Below are 23,810 nucleotides of genomic sequence, written 5' to 3' on the forward strand. Positions count from 1 at the left end.
AGATATCTCAATATTTTTCTCAAATTTACATCATTGTTTATTTCAATATAATCAAGATGCTAATGCATTGATTGTTGACTATAAATGGCCGTTAAAATCCCGAATAAAGAACCTTTACCTCCAAATTAATTGTGTGAGACTAACTTTTATAGTAATTTTTCTTGCTACCAGATGGCAGTGGAGTGCTTCCGGGTTTAAAATACACGTACACCGAATTTTCTCCTTCATTTCACCATATGTTTCTGCATCAAACTCACCGATTCACTCGTATTTAGTTATTCGAAGTCGTTTATTTTATACAGGTAATATATTTGATTTATTCAGGACTCCATAAAACCTGCAAACCAGCCATAAGATGCCTTCCCTGTCAGTCCCTGCTCACCTCAAGCAAACAGTGCTGGCATGCATGAGATGAATGATGATGATGATGACGACGATCACGATGCATGGTTTTATTTTGCATTCATATCATGTTGCATGCAATGAATAGGTTAAAGCCTTGGCCCAATCCTTCCTTCTTATATTCAATCACATGACTTTCGGCAGTCGCTTATCCGTGAGGACTGACAACGAATCCAACAACATTTACCATGTTCACTAAATACTAGGCTATGGCGCAAACTTCGGATGGGAAGGCTTTTGTCAAAAGTTTTGAACCAGGTGCTGTTTACTTTTGCAATAGATTGGGTTATTTTCACACTGTCAACGTATGTGCGGGACAGCAAAAATGAGCTTTCATGCACATGGACATGACACAAAATCTTTAAGTGTTGACCGGCATAGGTAACGCCATTTTGGCTAGAACTTGAAATCCTAAAGCAATCAGAACTTTTCCAAAACGTAGTGAATGCTCATTTCAAGGGCGGGAGTCTGTTCTTTGTTGTCCAGAGAACAGCCTCCCAGGATCGGAAATGACGTAGTTTGACCGCAATCAACTACATTATCCATTCAACAATGGCACTTATTTCGTCAATTGTTGACCTTCTTTGTACTGTGAGTGTGATCGGAGATTGTAAACTTCCAATACTTGCACAATCGCCCAGTATTGCGTGCTCACTGAATGCTGTTCAGATCATTTCGCATTACCGTGACCAGAATGCTTCATGAATCTAATAAAAAATTCATGGTTTGGCTAATTACGATGATTTCTTCTGGGTGATCGTGTCAACAATGATCTGTGTTTACCGTGGTCTTGACAAAGAGAAATCCATGTAAGATCATGGCTGAGCTTTCAATTATTCATGTGTGCGTGTCAAGTTACGAGTGTGGTTGCTTATGATGTGCAATTTGTTGAATATTATCGAGCATAGATTATCTATATTTGATATCAGGAATAGGACATGCAAGAGAAGAAAACGAAACGAAAAAGCTTTAGGACTGAGAGTGCACTTGTACCATCATGTTAGTTTCAATGTCAATCCGATGTGGAATTCTATCTTTTTTTTTTCCTTCTGCGCTTGATTTTGATCATCTTTGTTGTGATAGTGAGCAAGTACTGTTCAAGGGTTCTGATTTGGTTATTGGCGTTGTGTCTCCTCACCTGACCAGACTTTGAGGAGGATCTCGTCACACACTTAACACATGCTGCTCTGCTTCTGTGTTTTGTCACTTGGAGGAAGTCGTTTGCTTGCCCCAGCGTAGGTCTTGGGAAATCAGGTAGAAGGCATCATCAAAGGCTGTGGTAATTGAGGTTCAACGGCTGTCGCAATCGAGGCTCAGAGGCTGGCAATCCAGGTCCAAAGGCTGTGGAAATTGAGGTTCAAAAGTTTTGTAAATGAAATGGACCATGCCGCCCTTTGGAATAAATTTCAACGAATATTCAGATTTCAGCATTCATATTATTTATTGGTATCAATACGATTTGTTTTCCAGCAAAATGAAAGTGGAGAAAATGGATCTTGTGATAGTTGTCGGGATTGTTTTGGCGATTGTTCCCGCGATTGTATGTCCACCGGTCAACCCCAACAAAATTGAAGCAAAAGTGAAGGATGCAAAGGAGGCACCGGCAGAGGATGATGTAAGTATCCCGTTGTGGGCCCCTCCAGATATCATATGATATTGTGGACCCCTGTAAAAGTCACGTAATGTTTTGTAATCATATTGCTGATAAAAATACAGTTGAACCTCCCTTGTTGGACACCTCTATTAGCAGGCCACCCTTTCTACTAGTACTGGGGACTGCTTTGGGTCCCCAACTCAGTTTGACTGATGTAGTAATTAAGACACCTCTCGCAATTACAGACCACATCATTTGTCAGTCCTGATGGTGTCCTAAAGAGGTTCTCCTGTTATAAGCTGAATTCACAAAGGGTGACTCGATTGCTGTCAAAAAATTGGTGATCAAAGACATTGCAAGAGAGAGAAAAATTATTGGCACAGTTCTTCATATGACTCGGCAACATTTGTACAAAAAAATTTGCCTCTTCCAAACAGTATAGGAGAAAGCCTTCCTAAGGGCTTCAGCTTCCTAGAGTGTTGCAGGGCAAGTTGTTGGTGAGGTACTCTCTTGAAAGCTCGCCATCATTTTCAGGACCTTGTCTTGTTAGATACGTCAGTAAGGCCGCACCCCGTGGTCTGCGTGTTGACCTGGATTCATCCTACTTGGTGTATTCAACTGTCAGTGGGGTGAACACCCTTTATGTATTCAGTCTTTTTGTATTATTTGTATAAATTTATCCAGCATTTTCAATTAATTTTGTCAAGTATACGGTGTGTCTATTTAAAAATGGTCGGTAATCCATTTAAATTGCTATGATTGAGATATAAATTTCATTTAATGATGGATGTCAGAACCAACACTGAAAGTGAAATAAAAGCAAAATGCTTTCAAAATATGGTTGCAGTACCCAGCCAAAGAAAATCAGCGGTAGAGAATACTGATCAAGTACCCATTGGCCGGTCTGTTGATTGATGGAAGTGTCCATGATCACATTAAAACCTTATTCCCTGTATCAGTGTATGACTTTCTTTGAGACACCCTGTATTGTAATTGAACCACCTTCATTTCAGTATTATATGCCTTTGATTGATGATGTAAAACTGAACAAATTGCTGTCTTGTAAGCTCGGTATCGCAACCTCCTCACTGACAATGGCAACTTTCTCTTCAGAAATGCTAAACTTAAACTTTTTCAATTTATAAGTTGAATATTAGACAAAAGGCTTGAAAAATGTTGAAATATTTTCTATCTAATTTTTTTTCAAGATTGAATACAGACACTATTTGGAGGAAGTGGTTGACTTGCTCGATTCAGACGACCAATTCAGAAAACAGATCACACTATATGAACACCATCCACAAGTGATGGTAAAAAATGGCTTGGGGAAAATTTAGGAATTTCTATTAAAAAGTTTTTTGTATAAATCGCAGAAAATGCTAATTCATGGTGCCTTTGGTCTTTTGAACATGTTTTTTTTGTCTTTTGGCTCCAGTTTCAGCATTTGTTGGAGTTGTAGCTAGCAGAAATCCATTAGCAAGCAGATGCCTTATCCCTCGTTGATGCTAGCCATGCGTTTTATTCAGTTTGTGATTTTTCATTGTTATTTTAAATGAGTTTATTTGACCTTTTCCTGTTCCATGGCTAATATTTATAAAGACAAGTAAATGCTTTTACTACGGTTTTCTACAGAGATTGCTAGTGTAAATGTACATGAAGTTTAAAGTAAAAGCATTTACTAGTCTTTTATAAATATCAGCACATGTCTCAAAAAATCTAAAATTTATGTGATTTTGCTGTTTGTTTTCAAGTTCAATCAAAAAAGTACCTTGAAACAGGTACCTGCCACTTTTTGGTCTAATGGTAATACCTCGTATTAGTCAATCGGAAGGTGGCTTCAGACCTTTCTTGGTGATATGGCACTAAATTGTCCAGTCGCTTCCGCGCACCATACATGAAAAATGCTCATTATTATATTTAGGGCCGTTCATTATTAATTTGAGGTTGAAGGATAAATCCCGCTTCATATTTTGTTCCTACTTTGTCCATAGGGCCTTCAATTAGAATACGATCGCTACCTTAGAGAGATCATGGATCATCTACATGACGATGTAGGATTTAAAAAATCTATTGAGGAGTATCAGAAAAATCATAACGGGTCTGAACCGGAGGTATATAGGATATGAAGATTTTAACTTCGATTTTAAATGTCCGGGAAGATTTTGAATTTTCTCTATTGTCTTGTCCGTGATGGAGCCGGAATTTCCTTTTTTTTTAAATCACAAGGTTTTTGTGCATGCTGATGTGTTTTGACATATCCCATTGTTGGGCAGTGGTATTTTACCATCTCTCTTAGGAAAAGAGGATTTTGTGTGTGATTCATGTCTCGTGCTATTTGTCTTGAGCAGTTATCGGCCGACATATGTCATTTCGTTGTATCTGTATTACGAAAACCGCTTGCTTGCAATTCAGCTCCTAGGCTCCTTTGATGTTAATTAGGCCACAATAGAGCTAATCTGTGTAGGCCTAATTGGCTTTCTTTCGTATTTGAATGTGTTCACCTTGGCACTTTCTGATTGCAGGTTGCAGACGATCACAAAATATTGCAACTGCATGAGCCACTGGTGCAGGTTTTTCTTGGCCAGGCCAATCGTTTTTCATTTCTTGATTTACACTACAGGAAGACCAACCTGAATTGGGCGATTTGAGAAAAAAATTTCATATACTCATACTGCATGAAGTTTTGAAATTTTCATACACATGAAAAAGTGCTTTTTCATACTCAAAGCACTTATCTACGTCGTCAATTGACTTTTCTTTGTTCATAAAAAATGCTTTTGAAACCATTGCTTAACCAGTGTTAAACTATAAAGTGAAGAACAAAGTTTGACTTGGTGCATTGGAGTGCAGAATCCTTTAAAACTGGACAACTTTCACTTCTTTCTCAATTTCATTTTTTCCAATCGCCCAACAATCTTTTTCAGGAGGCCTTTAGTGTAAACCAGCAAATAAAAGACTCATGGCCTCACAGTGTTCAATTCTGATACATCTCGAGTATTAGTTTCTAGATATCGACAACTTTCATGTAACTCTGACAAAATTTCGTAGAATTTAGATTACGAGCACTATTTGAAAGAGGTAACAGTGACTCTTGAAGAAGATGAAGATTTTCGAAAGAAAATGGACAAATTTGACACAGGGGAGCTGAAGGTAACGTGTCAATCAAGACACCAGTGATATTCGTCAGCTGCACTAGGCTTTGTGTTAAAAGTGTGTTTTTTATGTGCTTGATTGATATTAGGCATAGTTTATTAGGCAAACTCTGGGAAATTTTGTGAACAACAAGCAGTATTTTGACACATTTTCAGTGAAGAGTGGTCATCTTAGCACCCTCCAGTTGAAAGTGATCAAAATAAAATCTAGTTTCAAGTCATAAATGTAATAAGTAGACCATATAACGCATTTCCAGAAACTTTCAAGACATTTGGGTGTGAAATATGGGAGTTGTTGTCTTAAATCACAAGCTTATGAAGCCTTATAATTTCCTCTAGGTCAATCCAAGATGGCCGCCAGCCTGGGTTTTGGAGACTGGTGCACATTAGACAAAACTCTCCTGTCTTACCCACAAATATCATGAAAAGTTCAGCTATTTGGAAAATGGCGTGCTTATTTCGTTGTTGACCATAGCTTTTATTTTGATGACCTTAAACTTGACTTTAAACCTGGTGGACGCTGTTTATAGTGCCCTGTCTTGTATGGTTTTACTCTTGTTTATAAAAAAGCAAGTTACTCGGTAATCATAAAGGAAAATTGTGGAATAATTGGTCTCTCAAACTAAACAAATTACTGGTAATCTTAAAACTTTCATAGAAATTGGAGTATGCACGATACTTTAGAGAAGTAAGTGAAACACTTGAGGAAGATGAAGAATTCAGACAGAAAATAGACAAATTGAGCATCAGGGATCTTGAGGTAAAAAGTGAGATAGCCATTTATCGTTTTGTTTTTGACGTCTTGTTAATTGCAACAAAAGTAGCTTTACAAACTTTTCAAGAGATTTTGCTGTTTTATATCTGCTTGAAATTGCAAAACATGTTCTGAGGACAGTAATTTTATGATTATATCTCTTATTGGCCATTTCATGAATCATGAAAGAACTTATAATTCTTGATACATGTGTCTAAAAAAACTTTAAGATTTCATCAGATATTTGGAGCGTCCCCTAGAAAATGGACTCATGTCAAGACTTGATCTCAAGCCCTTTTCTGTGAGGCAGGGTCTGATCCACCCACCCCCCCCCCCAAAAAAAAGATGTATGGTGAAGGTGTATTTTGCATTGGTTGGTTTTGCCATTGGGAAGCATTCTTGCCAAAAGAGAGCAGTGTGCTCTGTAAGTGTTGAGCAGTTGCCTAAAATGCGAGCAGACGTACAGACTGAGAAGTTTAGACTCAGCCAGTGGTTGCTCTGCAAACAGCGAGCAGTTACTCTGCCATTGGTTGCTCAGTAAACAGTGAGCAGTTACTCTGCCATTGGTTGCTCAGTAAACAGCGAGCAGTTACTCTGCCATTGGTTGCACTGCAAACAGTGAGCTGTTACTCTGCCATTGGTTGCTCAGCAAACAGTGAGCAGTTACTCTGCCAGTGGTTGCTCAGTGAACGGTGAGCAGTGACTCTGCCAGTGGTTGCTGTGCAAATAGCGAGCAGTTACTCTGCCAGTGGTTGCTCAGCGAACAGTGAGCAGTGACTCTGCCAATGGTTGCTCAGCAAACAGTGAGCAGTGACTCTGCCAGTGGTTGCTCAGCAAACAGTGAGCAGTGACTCTGCCAGTGGTTGCTCAGCAAACAATGAGCAGTGACTCTGCCAGTGGTTGCTCAGCGAACAGTGAGCAGTGACTCTGCCAGTGGTTGCTCAGAAAACAGTGAGCAGTTACTCTGCCAATGGTTGCTCAGCAAACAGTGAGCAGTTACTCTGCCATTGGTTGCTCGGCGAACAGTGAGCAGTGACTCTGCCATTGGTTGCTCAGCGAACAGTGAGCAGTGACTCTGCCAGTGGTTGCTCAGCGAACAGTGAGCAGTGACTCTGCCAGTGGTTGCTCAGCGAACAGTGAGCAGTGACTCTGCCAGTGGTTGCTCAGCGAACAGTGAGCAGTGACTCTGCCAGTGGTTGCTCAGCGAACAGTGAGCAGTTACTCTGCCATTGGTTGCTCGGTAAACAGTGAGCAGTGATTCTGCCAGTGGTTACTCTGCAACAGCCAGCCACTAATTTGCTTGCAGGCAATGGCTCTGCAAATAGTGAACATATTATTCCACCAGTGGTATATAGGTGCAGGTGTTTATTTGAGCCAGTTGCAATGACCAGTCAATGTGGATTGAAAATTGAGTGGGGATGCTCTGCCAGATGGAAGTGGGATGCTCAGTCGGAACTGAGTGGGTTGCTTCTCTCCTTTGCTTGGGTGATGCTTGTAGTTTTCTCTCTCTCTTCTCTTAGGCTTTAGGGTTGGAGTATGAGAAATACCTCAAAGAGATTTTCTCCACATTGGAAGAGGACGAGGCATTCCGCGACAAGATCGCAGCGGACCCAGATGTTAAGGTGGGCATGAAAACGACTGAACTCAGGGCTTGCCGTTCATATGCGCCTTATTTGCCAGGTCACAAACATGTACATATTGATGTAAAGTAAAGTGGTACAATTATTTATAGTCTCATTCTGTACAATTATAGTCTCTGTACAACTACAGTCTCTGGGTGCATCAATGTGTATACTGCCAGCTGTTTTCTACTCTGAAGGGGTTATAATTGTACTGAGGCTTAATTGTACCACTTTACCTTAACTTACTGGTGGCTTCTGTCTATTAGGGGTTTGAAGGGGATATCCTTCTCCTAAAGTGTTTATGGCAACTTCGGGAAACCGCAGAATGATATCTGTGGAGACCAGGATGATTAGCATTCCCAATGAGAGCTTTGAGCAAGGTTTACAATCCTCGAGAAACAGCGTCGAGCCAAGCTGAGAAATAAGCCTTGAAATGACACTGTCCAGTTACCTGGTAAAAAAATAGAGTAGCCAATAATGATGGACGCACTCGCCAACATCAGTGATACAACTGTCCATGTATTTTTTGTGACCAGCCAAATTTGTGCGTATCAAAACGTGAACAAGCTGGTGACCATGAGTTTGACAATCCAGGCTTGCTTCTTAATAAACCTAACAAAACTGCCGTCTATAAAAGTGATTTTGTTGCGAGATTATTTCGACACTTGCCACCATTTCTGTTAACAGTTTTAACCAAGTAGCTCCAATGCCTTATTCTAACACAATTTTGAGCCTCCTGCCTAAATCTGTAACATCGCTACACTACCTCGAGTATCCACTATGCTTTTCCAATTTTGTTACCAGATCAGTAATACGCTTTTTCACGAGAAATCAACCATTTTACATTGTATCGTGTTCATATTTAGATTTATTCTGATCTAAGAATGTATATATGACATGATGGTCTTCCCTGAGGCTCGGTTCAGTTACTGTACACCTTTATCCTTAGATAAATACCAGAAGTGTTCAATCAATAACGGATGTTGATTTAGCACCCCACAAACAGGCGCCTTATATCGCTGCAAGCTGTCAAAAGTATCACTGCACTGAACAATAAAAAATCTCTCCTCTGCCGGTAAAACTGGTAAACGCCGCATTTGATGTTGATCGAAGTGGTTGTAGCGATTACCTGTGATGACCATCGCAAACAAAAGATTTTTGTCGCATGTGATAACGATCGTCAGTCACAGCCAAAAAATCGTTGGTTTGTGTTAAATGGTGAAATCAAAAAAGTGCTATCACCTCTTTTAAAAAAAATTCTTTTGAAACACCTTGCAAATATTAACTGTTTTTCTCAAACCCTGGTGTTGGTCCTCTCACAATTTGGCTCGTTTCATCTCCTGATACTCGTCTCCACGATGATTGTTGGGTGTTCTGAGAGGCTTCTTGCCTGTTACTTCATCGACAGTGTGGATGGGGTTGGTAAACCTTCGTAGACCAAAACTTTCATTTGGAAAACGCCTTGTCATTTTGTCTTACCCTACCTGAAAACATCAAAGGTTTGGACAGGTTGGCAATGGCACACAGGTCAAAAAAGGGAATGAAGATGGGCGTTATGAACTTTTGTTATGCAAGGCAGGGAGAGAGTACAGTCCAAATCACAATTGACATCCCTAAATTCGCGTCAGTGACACGTCATTGATGCAAAACTCTGTGCGCAACTCGTGCATATGATGCGTGTCACTGACGCGAAGCAGGATGGATGTCATTTGTGATTTGGACTGTATAAAGGAAATGAAAACAACTGAATTGTGAAACTCACGCATGCAGGACGAAGCTGATCATTTTCACTTGTGTGATATTTCGTTCCTTGGTGATGGCATAGTTGACATAGAAATGTCAGTTGTAAGATTGAGTGAATGAGTGAGTGAGAATATTATTGCCTGTTGCAAACTATCCAGTTCTTGTAATCAAATTTTAGTGTTGCCACTATATGTCTTTGTCCTTAACCTTTAAATCCTAATAAAAATCCTTTTTACTTCAGTTGCAATTATTTCAAACCTAATAATTTCATCCATTTCTTTGCCGAGTAGTTGATAATTTTTATGTAAGCGTTAAGTAAACATTTGCCTAAGGACACAATTGCATGACAACACTTATATTTTATTGAATTGGTGAAAAAAAGGGTTGGCAATACAGTGGAACCTCCCTTGGCAGACACCTCTCTATTAAGGACACAACATTGTCCCAAATTGGTTGTTTCCATTCAATTTGACCTCTCTAATCAGGACACCTCTATTAAGGACAGCACTTGTCAGTCCTGAGGGCGTCCTTAATAGAGAGGTTTTACTGTAGCTGAAATATTTACACCTTCAGACCTTGATGGCATTTTAACGGTACTATCAACTTGGTCTAGTTGAATTCTACTAAAAGAACACTCTTTGAAAAAAGGGTTTATAGGGCTTTTTAAAAACTTTTTGGGGTTTTCCAACCAACACAATAATTGCCCCTCAAGGTTTTTCAGTGAAATGAAATGCCTGAAAAGGTTTTCGAGGATGTGAAATACCTCAAATGACTTATCATATCCCTGAAAATCCTTTACAGGGTGCGTATTTGTGTTGTGTAAAAAACCCTAAAACTTTTTTGAAAAGCTGAAAAACCAAAAAATGCTTTCCAGTGGCTCAAAAATCTTTATCTTTAAGTGTGTGATAAGCTTACTCTTCATAAACACAGGCAAGTAAGCAATGTCATTCCATTTATTGACTAATATCATGGTGTACGTACACCAGCTGTTTCGACTGGAGATTCCCATACACGACCGAGCAGACAGCGATGACAGAGCAATGACGATGCTTTGCCAACGTCAGTTAAGGCCACGTGTGCTTCCAACTTGTTCAACATCTGTCCCTTATGAACCTGTGTTAGTGTACTTGTTGAAGAGGTACGCCGTTGGTAATTACTTGTGGTCCAGTTAAATAGAAATCAACTAATACACAATGCCGTAGTGCAGTAATTACTTGTGGTCCAGTTAAATAGAAATCCACTAATACACAATGCTGTAGTGCAGTTATTGTGAATACAAATTTGTTTAAACTTGGTATTCATAGTATTTGTATATCAGTCTACACAACGGCAATGTTGAAATTTATATTTAGTGTGTATTTTCGCAATTGGACATTTTAAAATTCAATTACAAATTCAAAATTTTTAACGAACAGCGTCGGCCTTTAACTAGGCTTTGCAATAGGCCTGTTATAAACGACTTGCATTATGTAGGTACTGTTACTACGTTAATTGAATGACGCAAATTGCGACAGCTGTGAGCACCGATGTCATCACATCAACAATGGCATTGTGATATGGATGGGCAGCTTTTTACCTGCATGATATGATAACCTATTTCATAATCTTCCAATGAAAAATGTTTTTATGCGTGTGTCCTTAGGCAAAATGATCTTCCGGAAATACTGTCGAAATCCTATATTTAGACTTTGTATTTCTCGTCACTCAGTTATAATATTAACTCTCGAATAAGTAAGTTTTGATGGAACAATTCATTGAGAAAAACGTGAAATCTCAATTTGTAATTTGTCAAGTCTTTGCACGATTTAGCTTGTGTTTAGATAATATTGATAGTTTTGTTAATGTGTTTTGACAATGAATAAATATTCTTTAAATTTAAACTTGTTGACAATATCTGAACAAAAGAAAGCTGTCATCCTAATTTTGAAAGCACTTAATATGCACGCGATTGATAAATGATGTAAAATATCTCATCCTTCCTATCTGCCCTAACACTGTTTACCTCTCCTCTTTAGAGAAACGACATATCGCGCCACCTGGAGTTCGTCAGCCACAGCGTCCGCACAAAACTCGACGAGATCAAACGCAGAGAAATCGACAGAATCAAATCGCTGATGAAAGAACGCGTCCGTCAACAACAGGGTATGAAAACTAAATTAAAAGATTTCCAACCGAAATTTCCAAAGAGGCGTAACCTTGGTCCTATAGGTAGGATGAGTTTTTCAAGCTGTTCGTAGGTGGCGCACTGATGTTGTAGCTGTTTTCTGTGAATCGGCCTGTCTTCGCCTGCTTGATGTTACAATGAGTTTATCTAGCTTTTAGTGTATTTACTTAGTGTTTTAGCTAGAAATCTGAAAAGGTAGGCCAGAAAAGACGACAGTCTCAAAAAGACTGGGTGCAGCACCCTGCTTTTAGTAGAAATGCATCAGCCACTTGTAAAAGTCTAAAAAGATGGCAGGGTGAAAAGAGAAATTTGAAGCCAGGATGCTGCCCACTGACAAAACTCTTCAGCTGAAACGCTATTACTGTTTTTGCACTGTCTCTCGCTGGATTCGCTCATGAAGGTGGTTGGTCATGCCTCAGAGAGGTTGCTGACTGAGTCCCAATGGGTGTTACCTTTCACTGTAAACTGTTGCCCAATGGCCAGCCACCGAGATTGACAGAGCAATCCAGAGCTGTGTAATGTTTGATGTAGATATAGACCTTCTTTAGAGAGTGTCAACTACATTTCAACAAATCAGTCCACACTTGCCAATTTACAACATTTACCATCATTCATGCTTACTGATCATGGCACTCTGGTTCCACATCCAATTTTACGTAGCTTTGTTTCCCCGAATTCTCACTGATTAGGAGAAAGATGCTCAAAGGTGTGCTAACTTGAACAGGCTCTCTCTCTTGGGACCCTTCGTGCCCTAGGTGGCAGATGGGGCGTTCCCCAGGGTCCTCCACTCAAGTCTGTTGGCTGCTCGCTGTCTGGCTGCCTCCCACGTTAGGCCCTTCTCTTGAAGTTCCTTTGCCATGGAACACCGCCAGGTCTCTCTTGGTCTGCCTCTATTCCGTACTTGAACAGGCTAGTTACCAGTATATTCGTTCGAGTGCTTTTTGGCTCACCGTAGGGGAGTCTATACAATACCGCAGTGTCCGTCGTCCGTCGTCGTCCGTCGTCGTCCGTCGTCGTCGTCGTCGTCGTCGTCGTCGTCCGTCGTATCCTAGTTCAAAAACAGTGGCACGTTTCTTAACCGCTAGGCCTATGAACTTAAAACTTTGTACACATGACCCCCTAGGTCAGATGACCCGTGACACTAAATTTCTGTCCGATCTGATTCTCTACTTGGCCACCAGGGGGCCAAATGTGGATATCTAAAAACTGTGATATCTCGCTTATTAGTGACTTGTTTTCGATGAAACTTTTGTTGTAGGTACTCATAGTAAATATACATCTTATATCATACGGGTTTTTAATTTGACCTACTTTTCAAGGTCACAGAGGTCATATGGCGTAAATTGGCCGTTAGAGTGTAAACTATGGCACGTTTCTTAACCACTAAAGCTATGAACTTGAAACTTGGTACATATAACCCCCTATATCACATAGCCTCTGGTGCTGAATTTCAGTTTGATCTGATTCTCAACTTTGCCACCAGGGGGCCAAAAGTGGAAATCTAAAAAGTGTGATATCTCGCTTATAAGTGACTTGTTTTCGATAAAATTTTTATGGTAGGTACCCTTAGGAAGAATACATCACATATCTTACGGGTTTTCAATTTGACCTACTTTTCAAGGTCACAGAGGTCATATGGCGTAAATTGGCCGTTAGAGTGTAAACTATGGCACGTTTCTTAACCACTAAAGCTATGAACTTGAAACTTGGTACATATAACCCCCTATATCACATAGCCTCTGGTGCTGAATTTCAGTTTGATCTGATTCTCAACTTTGCCACCAGGGGGCCAAAAGTGGAAATCTAAAAAGTGTGATATCTCGCTTATAAGTGACTTGTTTTCGATTAAATTTTTATGGTAGGTACCCTTAGGAAGAATACATCACATATCTTACGGGTTTTCAATTTGACCTACTTTTCAAGGTCACAGAGGTCATATGGCGTAAATTGGCCGTTAGAGTGTAAACTATGGCACGTTTCTTAACCAGTAAAGCTATGAACTTGAAACTTGGTGCATATAACCCCCTACATCAGATAACCTCTGATGCCAAATTTTGGCTCGATCTGATTCTTTAATATGGCCGTTTCATTTTTTAAAACTTTTATTTTTAATTACTAGCACATTCTGTCTCTCTGTTTTAAAGCTTGTGTTGTGTCGTATACTTGTAAGTCAGTAGGACAAGCTTTGCTTATTAGGAGTCAAACAACTGCTGTGTTCAGTTTTGTAACGCGCCGTATCACAATTCGCTTGAAGTCTCCCCCAGATCTTCGAAGCATTTCAAAAATCCTTTCGGAGAGATTGCCTTTAGAAACCATCTTGGTCGGTAGTCTCCTGCCTTTAGTGCGATGTAGGCCGAATTTGGCAAGAGTATCAGGTGTTAAAAGTGATTTCCTCAGTGTGCCTCGGCCAATTTTACTAAATGATCAGTGCCAGACTCCTGATTGAGGCACGTTTGTACACATAGGTCTATCACACGCAAGGCCGTTTGTAAGGGTGGCCCTCATCGGCTCAATAGCATCGACAGAGTATATTCTTTGACAGTGCTTGGTCCATCAACCCAAATCTCACAATAGGGGAACTCGGTGTTTTAGAGTGACTTGCAAGAGAGTGAATTCCCCTTGTATTTTTGGAAAAATGACTGTGTCTTTGTTATTCCTGGGGATGCCTGTGCTATGACTCATAAAATAATGTTTTCACACATTGAATACTTTGAAAAATCATTTTGAAGATCTCTCTGTGTTTGCAGGTAAAGATGTGGACTGGAAAAGTATCATGCCAGGAATGGATCATTTGGATATCAAGAATCCCGAAGCATTTGACGTGACAGATCTTGACAAACTTATCCATCAGGTTAGTGCCAGTGATCCACCCTGTACTGAAAAAGTGGAAACTTTGAAATCAGTGTTGCACTCTGATCAAAGGAATATATTTCTTTCTCAGATTTACAGTCCTAGTCACAAATGACATCCATCCTGCTTCGCGTCATTGACGCGCAACGTGTGCACAAGTTGCACACCGATGCGCTTATCTCTATGTTTTGCGTATATTACGCGCGACCTACGGTCAAGTTACGCGTGACCTACGCTCAGGGTAGTGTGCCAATAATGCAAATTTAGGGATGACAATTGTGATTTGGACAGCAGTTCCAAACTTTGGTCGATTTGAACCTTTGTGAAGTACTGCTAGCAAGAATTGATACAGTCTTTCTGAATACTTGCTGCTATTAATAGCCTAATGTTTATTTTGGGAAATGAAAGTGCTAAAGGGCATGATCACATTATTTCCACATCCAAATGCCTCCGAAGGGATTGATTTTTGGCACATTGCCCTCGCATAGTCTGTCCACCATCTTGTATTATACTGGTACCATATCTGGTATGGAGAAAATGTCAGCTGAGCGCCAGGCCCTTTGGCCTCTTGTTAGTGTAAGCTCGCTATGGTGTGTAAATGGGTTTAGCGTGTCGGCGAGATAGGCGGGTGCCATTACTGGTCGGCGCACAAGACAAAAATTTCAATTCAAATTGTGTCATCCATTCTTCAGGCGACCAGAGATTTAGAGGACATCGACAAGAAGCGTCGCGAAGAGTTCAAGCAGTACGAACTCCAAAAAGAACATGAGCGGCGCGAAAAGTTAAGTAAAATGGACGCCGAACATAAGAAAAAAGCCGAGGAAGAATACGTCGATCAGAAGAAGAAGCACAAAGAACATCCTAAACTACACGAACCTGTAAGTCAAGCGAGAATTTTTGTATTTTTTTCTCTTTGGGGGATTGAATGCTGAAATCCTCTAAAATTATCCCTTTGTAACTCGCTGCATCATTTATTTGAACCGCCATTTTCCTTTCTAGTACGCACATCAAGAGCCTCCTATCGGCCGGGATTACACACTATATTTCTAGGAAGCCACGCCCCCGTCAAACCTCAGCCAATAGAATTGCATGTAAATAACAACAAATCCGAACACGTTATGAGGTCGCGGTTGGCTTTTGTTAGGACGTAGCGTTAACTACAATCTCTGTTCGCAGCAATATATAACCAGGTTGATCAATTTATTATGTCACTCATTGAAAAAGTGCCAAGATCACGAAACGTCTGAGAAAAAAGATCGTTTCAATTGTTTTATTTTCACATACACTGAAATCCTCTTGAGGCACCTTGCGGGGTGATTTCAAGATTCCAAGTGACTGTTTTAAAAAACTTTCACCATAGAGCAGGGGGACTTGGACTGCAAACACCCCTGCAACCCTGCAAACACCCCTTCCAAGCCACTGCAAATACCCCTGCTCTCCTACCCTGCATTAAAAGTGAATGAAACCTTGAGTATCCATCGGAGGAGGACAGCAGATATGTGTCACTTTTGGATGGAAGCCAATGCATAATAAACCCAAGTTGATTGCATTTTAAAATATCATTAAAATATCACGGTCCCCATTCTAACATATTTGTTTACACGCTTGTCGCATTCGCAGTTAATGAGGTAACTGGAAGGGATGACGGATGATTACGTAACAAGCTGTCAACCCAGCTGTTTCACTGAACAGCTGCAAAAGAAGTCAACTGCATAGTTATGCATGAGTGAATATCTCAATTATTATCAAATATTGTTTGGAGTGGCTATCAGCAGTTTTTCATCTGAACTCTTGGTGTTTTATTTCATTTGCAGGGTAGTAAAGCTCAGCTGGAGGAGGTATGGGAGAAGGAAGATCATCTAGATAAAGGCGACTTCAACCCCAGGTCGTTCTTTGCCCTCCACGATACTAACAACGATGGCTTCCTCACAGCTGATGAGGTGGAAGCACTCTTTAACGTTGAGGTGAGTCTTTGTGATATCAAAATCAACAGTCTACACAATGATTTCCTGTACGAATATGTTTATTTTGCGCATGAAGTGTGCTTCGACTGAAGTAAACAAGTAATTGACATGAACAAGATTTCATATGTGCAGCAATAGCACTGAGATAATGGGTGATATGAATAAAGACTAGCAGATGCTTTTATCTAAATCTTCATGTACATTTACACTAGGCCTTTCTGTACAAAACCGGAGTAAAAGCATTTGCTAGTCTTTATTCATATCACCCATAGACATAAAATAGTAGAGTTGTTGTGATTGACGTGTTGTGTTGCCATCCATATTACACTGGCACACTTCATAAGAAAGTTAAAGGGATGAGAGGCTCTTATGCCGATACCTAAGCATTTCTGACTGGTGCGTTTATTCACCTGAGTAGGATGAGGCAGGTTGGACTGAGGGATCGAGCCAGGGACCTCTTGACAGCCTAGAGTCAGTGCCACTAGACCCCAGCAGCTCCTTCAGGGTTGACCATAGGTTAAATGTACCGTCATTTTGGCCAGAACTTGAAATCCTAAAGCTATTGGAACTCTTCGAAACGAAGTGAATGCCAATTTCAAGGGTGGGAGTCTGCTCTTTGTCTTTCAAAGCACAGCCTCCCAGATTTTAAATCGGCACTCACTTCATTTTTGAGAAGTTCTAATTGCTATAGGATTTCAAGTTCTAGCCAAAATGGTGGTACCTATCTCTTATCAGTCACTGATGACATATTCTGCAGACGATCTTTAGATCTGTAATGGCTTCTCTTTGCAGCTCCAAAAACTTTACGAAGAAGGTCACCCCGAGGATGACATGGTTGAGAAGTTCGAGGAGATGAACCGAATGCGAGAGAAGGTGTACAAGGAGATTGATGCCAACCAAGACGGTGCTATATCACTCGAGGAATTCATGAACAGTACGAAAAAGAAAGATTTTGATCATGATGATGGATGGAAGGTATGCTCATTTATGGAAGAAAAAACTGGGGAACTTTGCTTCACTAAGACGTTAGACCTTTTCACTTTAGTTATTTCTGTGTATGGGTCGATTTGTTTTTATTTGGATGAGGAGTGTCCAAATTGCTTTGGTAGAAAATCTTACATTCATAACGAATACCAGTTAATTGTATTGTAGTGATGTACCACAAATCTTTTTGAACCTTGTCGTTGTCTGTCGTAACGATGTAACAATGTCTTCAACCGCAGAAATTGAAATATCGTTACCCAGTAGACACATAGCCTAAATTAACATGCAGCGATCTGGAAGACTGATAAGCTTACCAATTGTACAGATACAGATAACCCGCGAGCATGCATGCATGTAGGATTCATCGTGGCTGACTACTGTTGTCGCCTAGCATCAAAAATAGGAACTAGATATAATTGAACCAACAGTAAATACATGTGAACGAACGACATACCCCTTTAAAGTAGGAATAAAAATGTTGATGTTTATTTCCAGCCATTGGATGAGCAGGAACCTTTCAGTGAAGATGAATTGAAACAATATGAGACGCATTTGAAGGATGAGGGAGAAGGAGAAGTCACTGAACAAGAACAGGTACGCAGTCTATAGTCGTACTTCCGCCTATCAAATCCCCGTGTCTTTTGCGCTTACACCTATAAATTGCCGTGTCTAAATAGACCCGTGTGTCAAATCCCCGTGTCTATTAGCCCCATCGAGCTCGATGGGGCTAATCGGGGGCTAATTTAGACCCGTGTTCAACACGGGTTTTTTGATAGGTGGAATCTGAATAGACACGGCAATTGAAAGTTCTAAGATCCGGCAACAGATGGCGCGGTGTAGTTGCCTCGGTATTGCGCTTGCGAAATTCCCCTCCAACGGGAAAGAAACACAGGAGAGCTCCCTACCTACAGCGCACCTGTCGCCGGGGCTATTAACCATTATCTAACACCACTGATAGGTGTAAGTGCGCCCCAGGTTTTTTGACACACGGCGAAGACACGGGTCTTGAAAAAACACGGGGTTTTATGATAGGTGGAACTACGACTTTTCTATAGACAAGCCCATCCCTCTACGACAGAGATGGGCATTGGTGGCGTTTCAATCCGTTAACCAGGATGTCAAATTTCCAATTTGTGGCACATTTTAGACTATTTCCTCTCACTTAATGCTACATTTGATAGATGATATGGGAAGATCGCTTTCTCTGCTTTCTGTGGCTCTTTGAATACAAAAAATCAGACCAAAAATAAGCACTTTAGAGGTACTTTTGTGCAAGCGAGTGCTCATCAGGGGGAGATTTTCACAAAATATAAATTTCAGACTTTTCGCCTCAGCTTTTGCCTTTCATGACAATCCCCCAATATCGTTTATAGAGCTAATAAATTCCTAGTTAACGCTCAGCTCTCAACTCAATATGTTTACTCGTGACTACGTGAGTCCTATATAACTCCGGCCATATATGCAGAGCTAGATGCCTTTTATATTTGTTGTGAGGTCATTATTATTGGCCTCTTTGTTAGAGATCTTCTCTGTCGCTTTCAGCATGCTCCCAGCATGTCATTATTATTGGCCTCTTTGTTAGAGATCTTCTCTGTCGCTTTCAGCATGCTCCCAAAGCGGCCGGTGTTGTCCAGATGGACCAGAAGGTGGCTTCAAAGCTGGCTGAGAATGCCGCTGCTCCTCCTCCAACTCAAAAATAAATCTCAATAGTTTGAAATCTGGTGAGTTTTAGATGAACTTGAGATGGAAACATTCACTGTGAGTCTGTACACGGGACTAAAGACATTTTCTTCAACAGCGAGTGATGATGTATTTCATTATAAAAATCTGCAAACGTCCTAGCATGTCATAACATATTTTTTAAGGTCATGAGTAGATCAGTAACTACGTGTTTGGCGTTCTTTTCGATATGGCACCTGGCTCTGTGTGAGTGACATTTGTGCTGTTTTTGGTGGGCTTAGCAAAAAAATTCTGCAATATCACCATTGCTTTAAAAGATCTCCGTTGACACTGATGTGCATAGGCTTTCAATCAGGTCTTCAAATCTGCACAAAAAGCTGACTTTGGCATCATAAAATCCCCCACTTAGGTGTTAGTTTTAATATCTAAAACATTTCTCCTTTATTTCAGGATCCTGCTGGTACCGGGTAACATTGGTTTATACCAAACATCAAGGACCAAGAAAAAAACACACAGACTTTAAAAATCGGTGCTTTTAAAAGTTGTGAGGATCCGATTAGGCATAGGAATGTATCTTAACCACTTCGTTATGGGCCAGTCAGTGCGTTATGACATTTGCTACAGCGATCTAAGATGCGATTGCACTACGCGATGCATTGCAACATGCATTTGACTGCATAGCGTATTGATTTCATTTTGCTGCAATTACGAGTTTTCTTGTAAAGCGATCGTCATGACACACTGAACTATAATACTGGTCTGTCATAGCAAAATGGTTGAGCTGGTCATTGGACTTTTCAATGCTGTGAAATTTTTTTCTCAAGGGAATATTTTTTTTTTTAAGAGCTTTTGGCCGCTTTTAGTTAGCCTGCTAGATGTCACCATAGGCATAACCTAGCTTGCGGCTAGGCGTTCTATGCTGAAATTCGTTGTCAAATTATGCCTCATCGTGATTTAGTACCCCGCAAACAAGCCATTTAAATTGCTGGGACCTGTGATCATAATCACATGCGACAAAAAATTGCTTTCAGTTCATTGTAGTGATGTTATATCATCACAGCACACTTTGTATCTCCTTGAATAATAATGTGCTTTGTTGTTTCCTTTAATAAAGAGAATCTTTGTTTCAAAAGAGTTCCGCTCGTTAAGCCGGGCCGCCCACTTCGTTGGGTGAATGGGTTAGCATGCGTGTACCACTTTTATTGGGGAACGATGTCGTTTTTAGCATGACAAAAATCATCCGAAAAACTTGAAAAGGGGGACTTTAGAGAATCCAATGTTAATTCCTTAAATACTGTAAGCAGGGGGTACAAATTCATTCTTGGGCCAATGGGGTCTAGATTCCCGCCTTGGAGCACCTCCTGATAAAGTCTGCCATGACATGCACCACACGACTTAGTACTTCTTAGTTTTATTCAATCCCAGCTTTTTTTTCCACCGTGTACTAGGGGAGGTCGCATTCACAGTCTTAAGGCTACGGATTTCATGGAATTTATCCAAATTGTATTACCTGGTACTGCCAAGAATGGTTGAATGTTTTTAAGAAAAAGCATCAAAAACGAAATAACTTTCTCACCTTTGAGTGCTCGAGCTTCACGAAAGCAAGTTAGAAAATTGAAACTGAAACTTTTAATTCAACAAACTTTGCATGCTATGTACCTATTTATTTCCCATATAATCTAGATTATTTTTGAGACAGTCAAAACATTCCTCAGTTACCTTTTTGTTGCATGAAGACTAGCATGCAGACGTTTTTTAAAAAGTACTCCAAATTATGTTTAGGTATCCATAATAACCGTTGTCTTCGGTGTATAGTAGTAAAAACATAAAAAAAACCAGGTTATAACCAAAGAGACTCAACCAGATATAATTTGACATGTAGAAGCCCTTTACCTTTGGCAGTCGTGTGACTCTGCCAAACTGTGGCATAAACTGTTGAAATTTGTGATGGCCTTTGACTTTTTGTTGGGATACTGCTATACCTATCTATTGAAGAAACTACCACTGAAATACAAGCTCATTTGCTGCCAACAGACCTAGTTTAAAATGCAACAGGGAAACATTTCTTTAGTTCTTAATAATATCTGCACCTAATAATTTACTTTTAAGCACTTCATTTCAAAAGTTTCTTGGCCCTGTTTTTAATTGAGGACTTTGAATCGGCAGGGGTGGATCCAGGAGCCAGATAAAGAGGAGGCATGCACTGCATTTCTCATCAACATTTCTGATGTGTTCCAAAGGTTTCTTGGTCAACTTCAGATTTTTTTTAGGGTGGGGGTGTGCGTCTGGTGCATCAGTGCTGTAGATTCCTGTGTGCAATCACTGCCTTTCCCTGTGTAGAACACTGGATGCACAACATGCATGAAGTACATGTATTATTAACTAATTGTACATAGCACATGGTACAGGGTGAGCCGTAAAATGTAAATTTGTTGCCATATCAAGAACTGTTATCTAATCCCTTGTCAAGGTCATTGAGATTTATGATTTAGGTTCTCACTGTTTCCTACATCTTCAGCAAATCACAATGATGCTGAAAAAAGTATCGATTCGCAATTTATTGTTTGGGGAATTATGTGGAACAATCTGATTGACTAAATGACAAGCACTTTGGGTTTTCATGAGGTGGTGGGTTTTTCCCTCGCGGTGGAATTTCCTGCATGTAAAAATTGATGCTCTGTTTTACGTTTCATGGAATTATATAGTACCGTAAGAGTTTAAATTGGACTTCCTCTAAACGCTATTTTGAAGGAACAAAATGAGATGACTATGGTAAAATGAACCCGGATCTGAATACTAAAGTATTTCATTGTAAAACCTGGCCAATCCAATTGAAAATCAAGTTAAAACATGTGTTTTAAATACAAAAACCATTAGAGTCTTAGCAGGAATGATGCATTTACTCGAAAAGATTTTGGCTCCTGTAAACCAGTGTATTGAGGTTCTGATTAGTCATGTTGCTCACTGCCTGTCTTGATGTGATCCACGAGAGGCACGAGCAGCAGATGGGACCCTAAAGTACCCACGGTTATTGTTTAATCCAGCTTCCTTATGTAGTGTGCATGATCAGCGGGGTATGTCTACGTTTCTGATATCTTGGCTTGGGTTTTCCTGAGAGGTTGAGGGATAAACGTGTTGAACATTCTGGTTTGTCAGTCCTGCCCCAGAATCATCAGCAGAAAAACTTTACAAGACCCAGCCAAGACTGAGAGAGATATTTCATTAGGTGAACATGGGTAGTTGTTGTTAGTTTAATTTATTGTCATCTAATAAAATAGGGATATTTTAATATAAGTTCTTGCTCTTTTTACAGTGAAGATAGTCTCTTTGCTGTCTTTTTTTATCAAAGACAATGGCCAAAGCAATAATCTGCCCATAACCAGTTTACAAATACAGTAGAACCTCTCTATTAAGGACACCCCCTTGGGACTGACTTATGCTGTCCTTATAAGAGAGGTGTCCTGTTTACAGAGGTTGATTTGAATGGAAACAACCACTTTGGGACCAAAACTAGTGTCCTTGATAAAGAGATTGTCCTTAATAGCGAGGTGTCCCCAAAGGGAGGTTCCACTGTATATGCTTATAAGGCACAATGTGGATCAAGAAATTTTGGAAGGGGGAGTGTACCCATCCAAAGAGCAACGAAGTTGCGATCTTGGAAATGAGTAGGCCCCCCCCCCCCAGGGAAAAATAGAAATTTAAGAACCAATGCTTGGTGTGGCTGCTTCACCAGCAAGCGACATGCTAAGATAGATATGACAGTCCTAACAAGACCAAATTGGCCACGTCGGCTGATAGATAGAAGAAACATTCACAACTAGACCAGTCAACAGATCACACCCAGCCTTGCTGCTCCTTCATCTTGACAATGTGAAAGAGATGAGACAATCACAACCAGATCACATCAAGCCTTGCCGCTCCAACATCTTGACAATATGAAAGAGGTGAAACAGTCACAACCATATCACACCCAGCCTTGCTGCTCCACCATCTTGATAATGTGAAAGAGGTGAGACAGTCACAATCAGATCACACCCAGCCTTGCTGCTCCACCATCTTGATAATGTGAAAGAGGTGAGACAGTCACAATCAGATCACACCCAGCCTTGCTGCTCCACCATCTTGACAATGTGAAAGTGATGAAACAATCACAACCAGATCACATCCAGCCTTGCTGCTCCACCATCTTGACAACGTGAAAGAGGTGAGACAGTCACAACCAGAGTACACCCGACCATGCTACTCCAACACCTTGACAATGTGAAAGAGGTGAGACAGTCGCAACCAGATCACACCCAGCCTTGCTGCTCCACCATCTTGACAACGTGAAAGAGGTGAGACAGTCACAACCAGATCACACCAAGCCTTGCCGCTCCGCCATCTTGACAATGTGAAAGGCAACATCAATGTCACAATCTGACCACATTAAGGACATGCAGTGATAGTCATCATGCAGTACACTCTCACATACCGCAGACAGCTGCATTGGTAGTTCCAGACACCCCATTGCACTGACACCCTGTAAACTCAGTCCTATAAGACAGACAATTGCGAGGTTGTGATATTACTACGGTGTCTTCAGACAACTCTCCATTTTATCACTGTTGTGGTGTATCCATGCATGGCTCTTGAACGGTCTGTTTTTGTATTGTATGGTGGTGACATTGTCTTCGTGCGTGGTTGTGATGGACAGAATCTCTACATCAGTCGCAAACGGGAGGGTCACTGCATGTGTTCTCTAATACACAATTACTCTAATAGCAGTGGCCTCGGTCAAACCTTAGATACGTATATTGCTATATAGGTCGGTTTTTCGTCAATGGCATATATCATATAGTTCGCTGCTTTACCATATACGGCCGGGCTGATTTGCTGCAGGAAATGAAAGGATTCTGAGAACC

At 40.5% G+C, this 23,810-nt stretch overlaps 1 protein-coding gene across 5 annotated transcripts; it reads left to right on the forward strand.

Moving 5' to 3' along the window:
• Window positions 1-172: 172 nt before the first annotated feature.
• LOC135492041 (nucleobindin-2-like) lies at window positions 173-22,198 on the forward strand. Of its 5 annotated transcripts, none has more exons than XM_064778136.1 (11): window positions 173-302; window positions 1,873-2,017; window positions 3,988-4,107; window positions 11,283-11,475; window positions 14,179-14,282; window positions 14,974-15,159; window positions 16,096-16,245; window positions 17,038-17,220; window positions 17,725-17,823; window positions 18,834-18,950; window positions 19,360-22,198. In XM_064778136.1, the coding sequence occupies exons 2-10, from the start codon at window positions 1,877-1,879 to the stop codon at window positions 18,927-18,929; spliced, it is 1,272 nt and encodes a 423-aa protein (XP_064634206.1). In that variant the 5' UTR covers window positions 173-302; window positions 1,873-1,876; the 3' UTR covers window positions 18,930-18,950; window positions 19,360-22,198. The 5 variants fall into 5 exon arrangements, with proteins under 5 accessions (XP_064634206.1, XP_064634209.1, XP_064634208.1 ...); XM_064778139.1 differs by having other exon boundaries at window positions 11,283-11,409; XM_064778138.1 differs by lacking the exon at window positions 3,988-4,107 and adding an exon at window positions 7,423-7,524.
• The last annotated feature ends 1,612 nt before the right edge of the window (window positions 22,199-23,810 follow it).

This window comes from Lineus longissimus, chromosome 8 (genome assembly GCF_910592395.1).
Source record: "Lineus longissimus chromosome 8, tnLinLong1.2, whole genome shotgun sequence".
Classification (NCBI taxonomy): Eukaryota; Metazoa; Nemertea; class Pilidiophora; order Heteronemertea; family Lineidae; genus Lineus; species Lineus longissimus.

Bases quoted from the DNA above. Each gene is read 5' to 3' on its own strand.
- LOC135492041 (XM_064778136.1), top strand. From the start codon at position 1,877: ATGAAAGTGGAGAAAATGGATCTTGTGATAGTTGTCGGGATTGTTTTG. The intron at 15,160-16,095 runs GTAAGTCAAGCG...TTTCATTTGCAG, and splicing joins ATCCTAAACTACACGAACCT to GGTAGTAAAGCTCAGCTGGA. The intron at 17,221-17,724 runs GTATGCTCATTT...GTTTATTTCCAG, and splicing joins ATCATGATGATGGATGGAAG to CCATTGGATGAGCAGGAACC.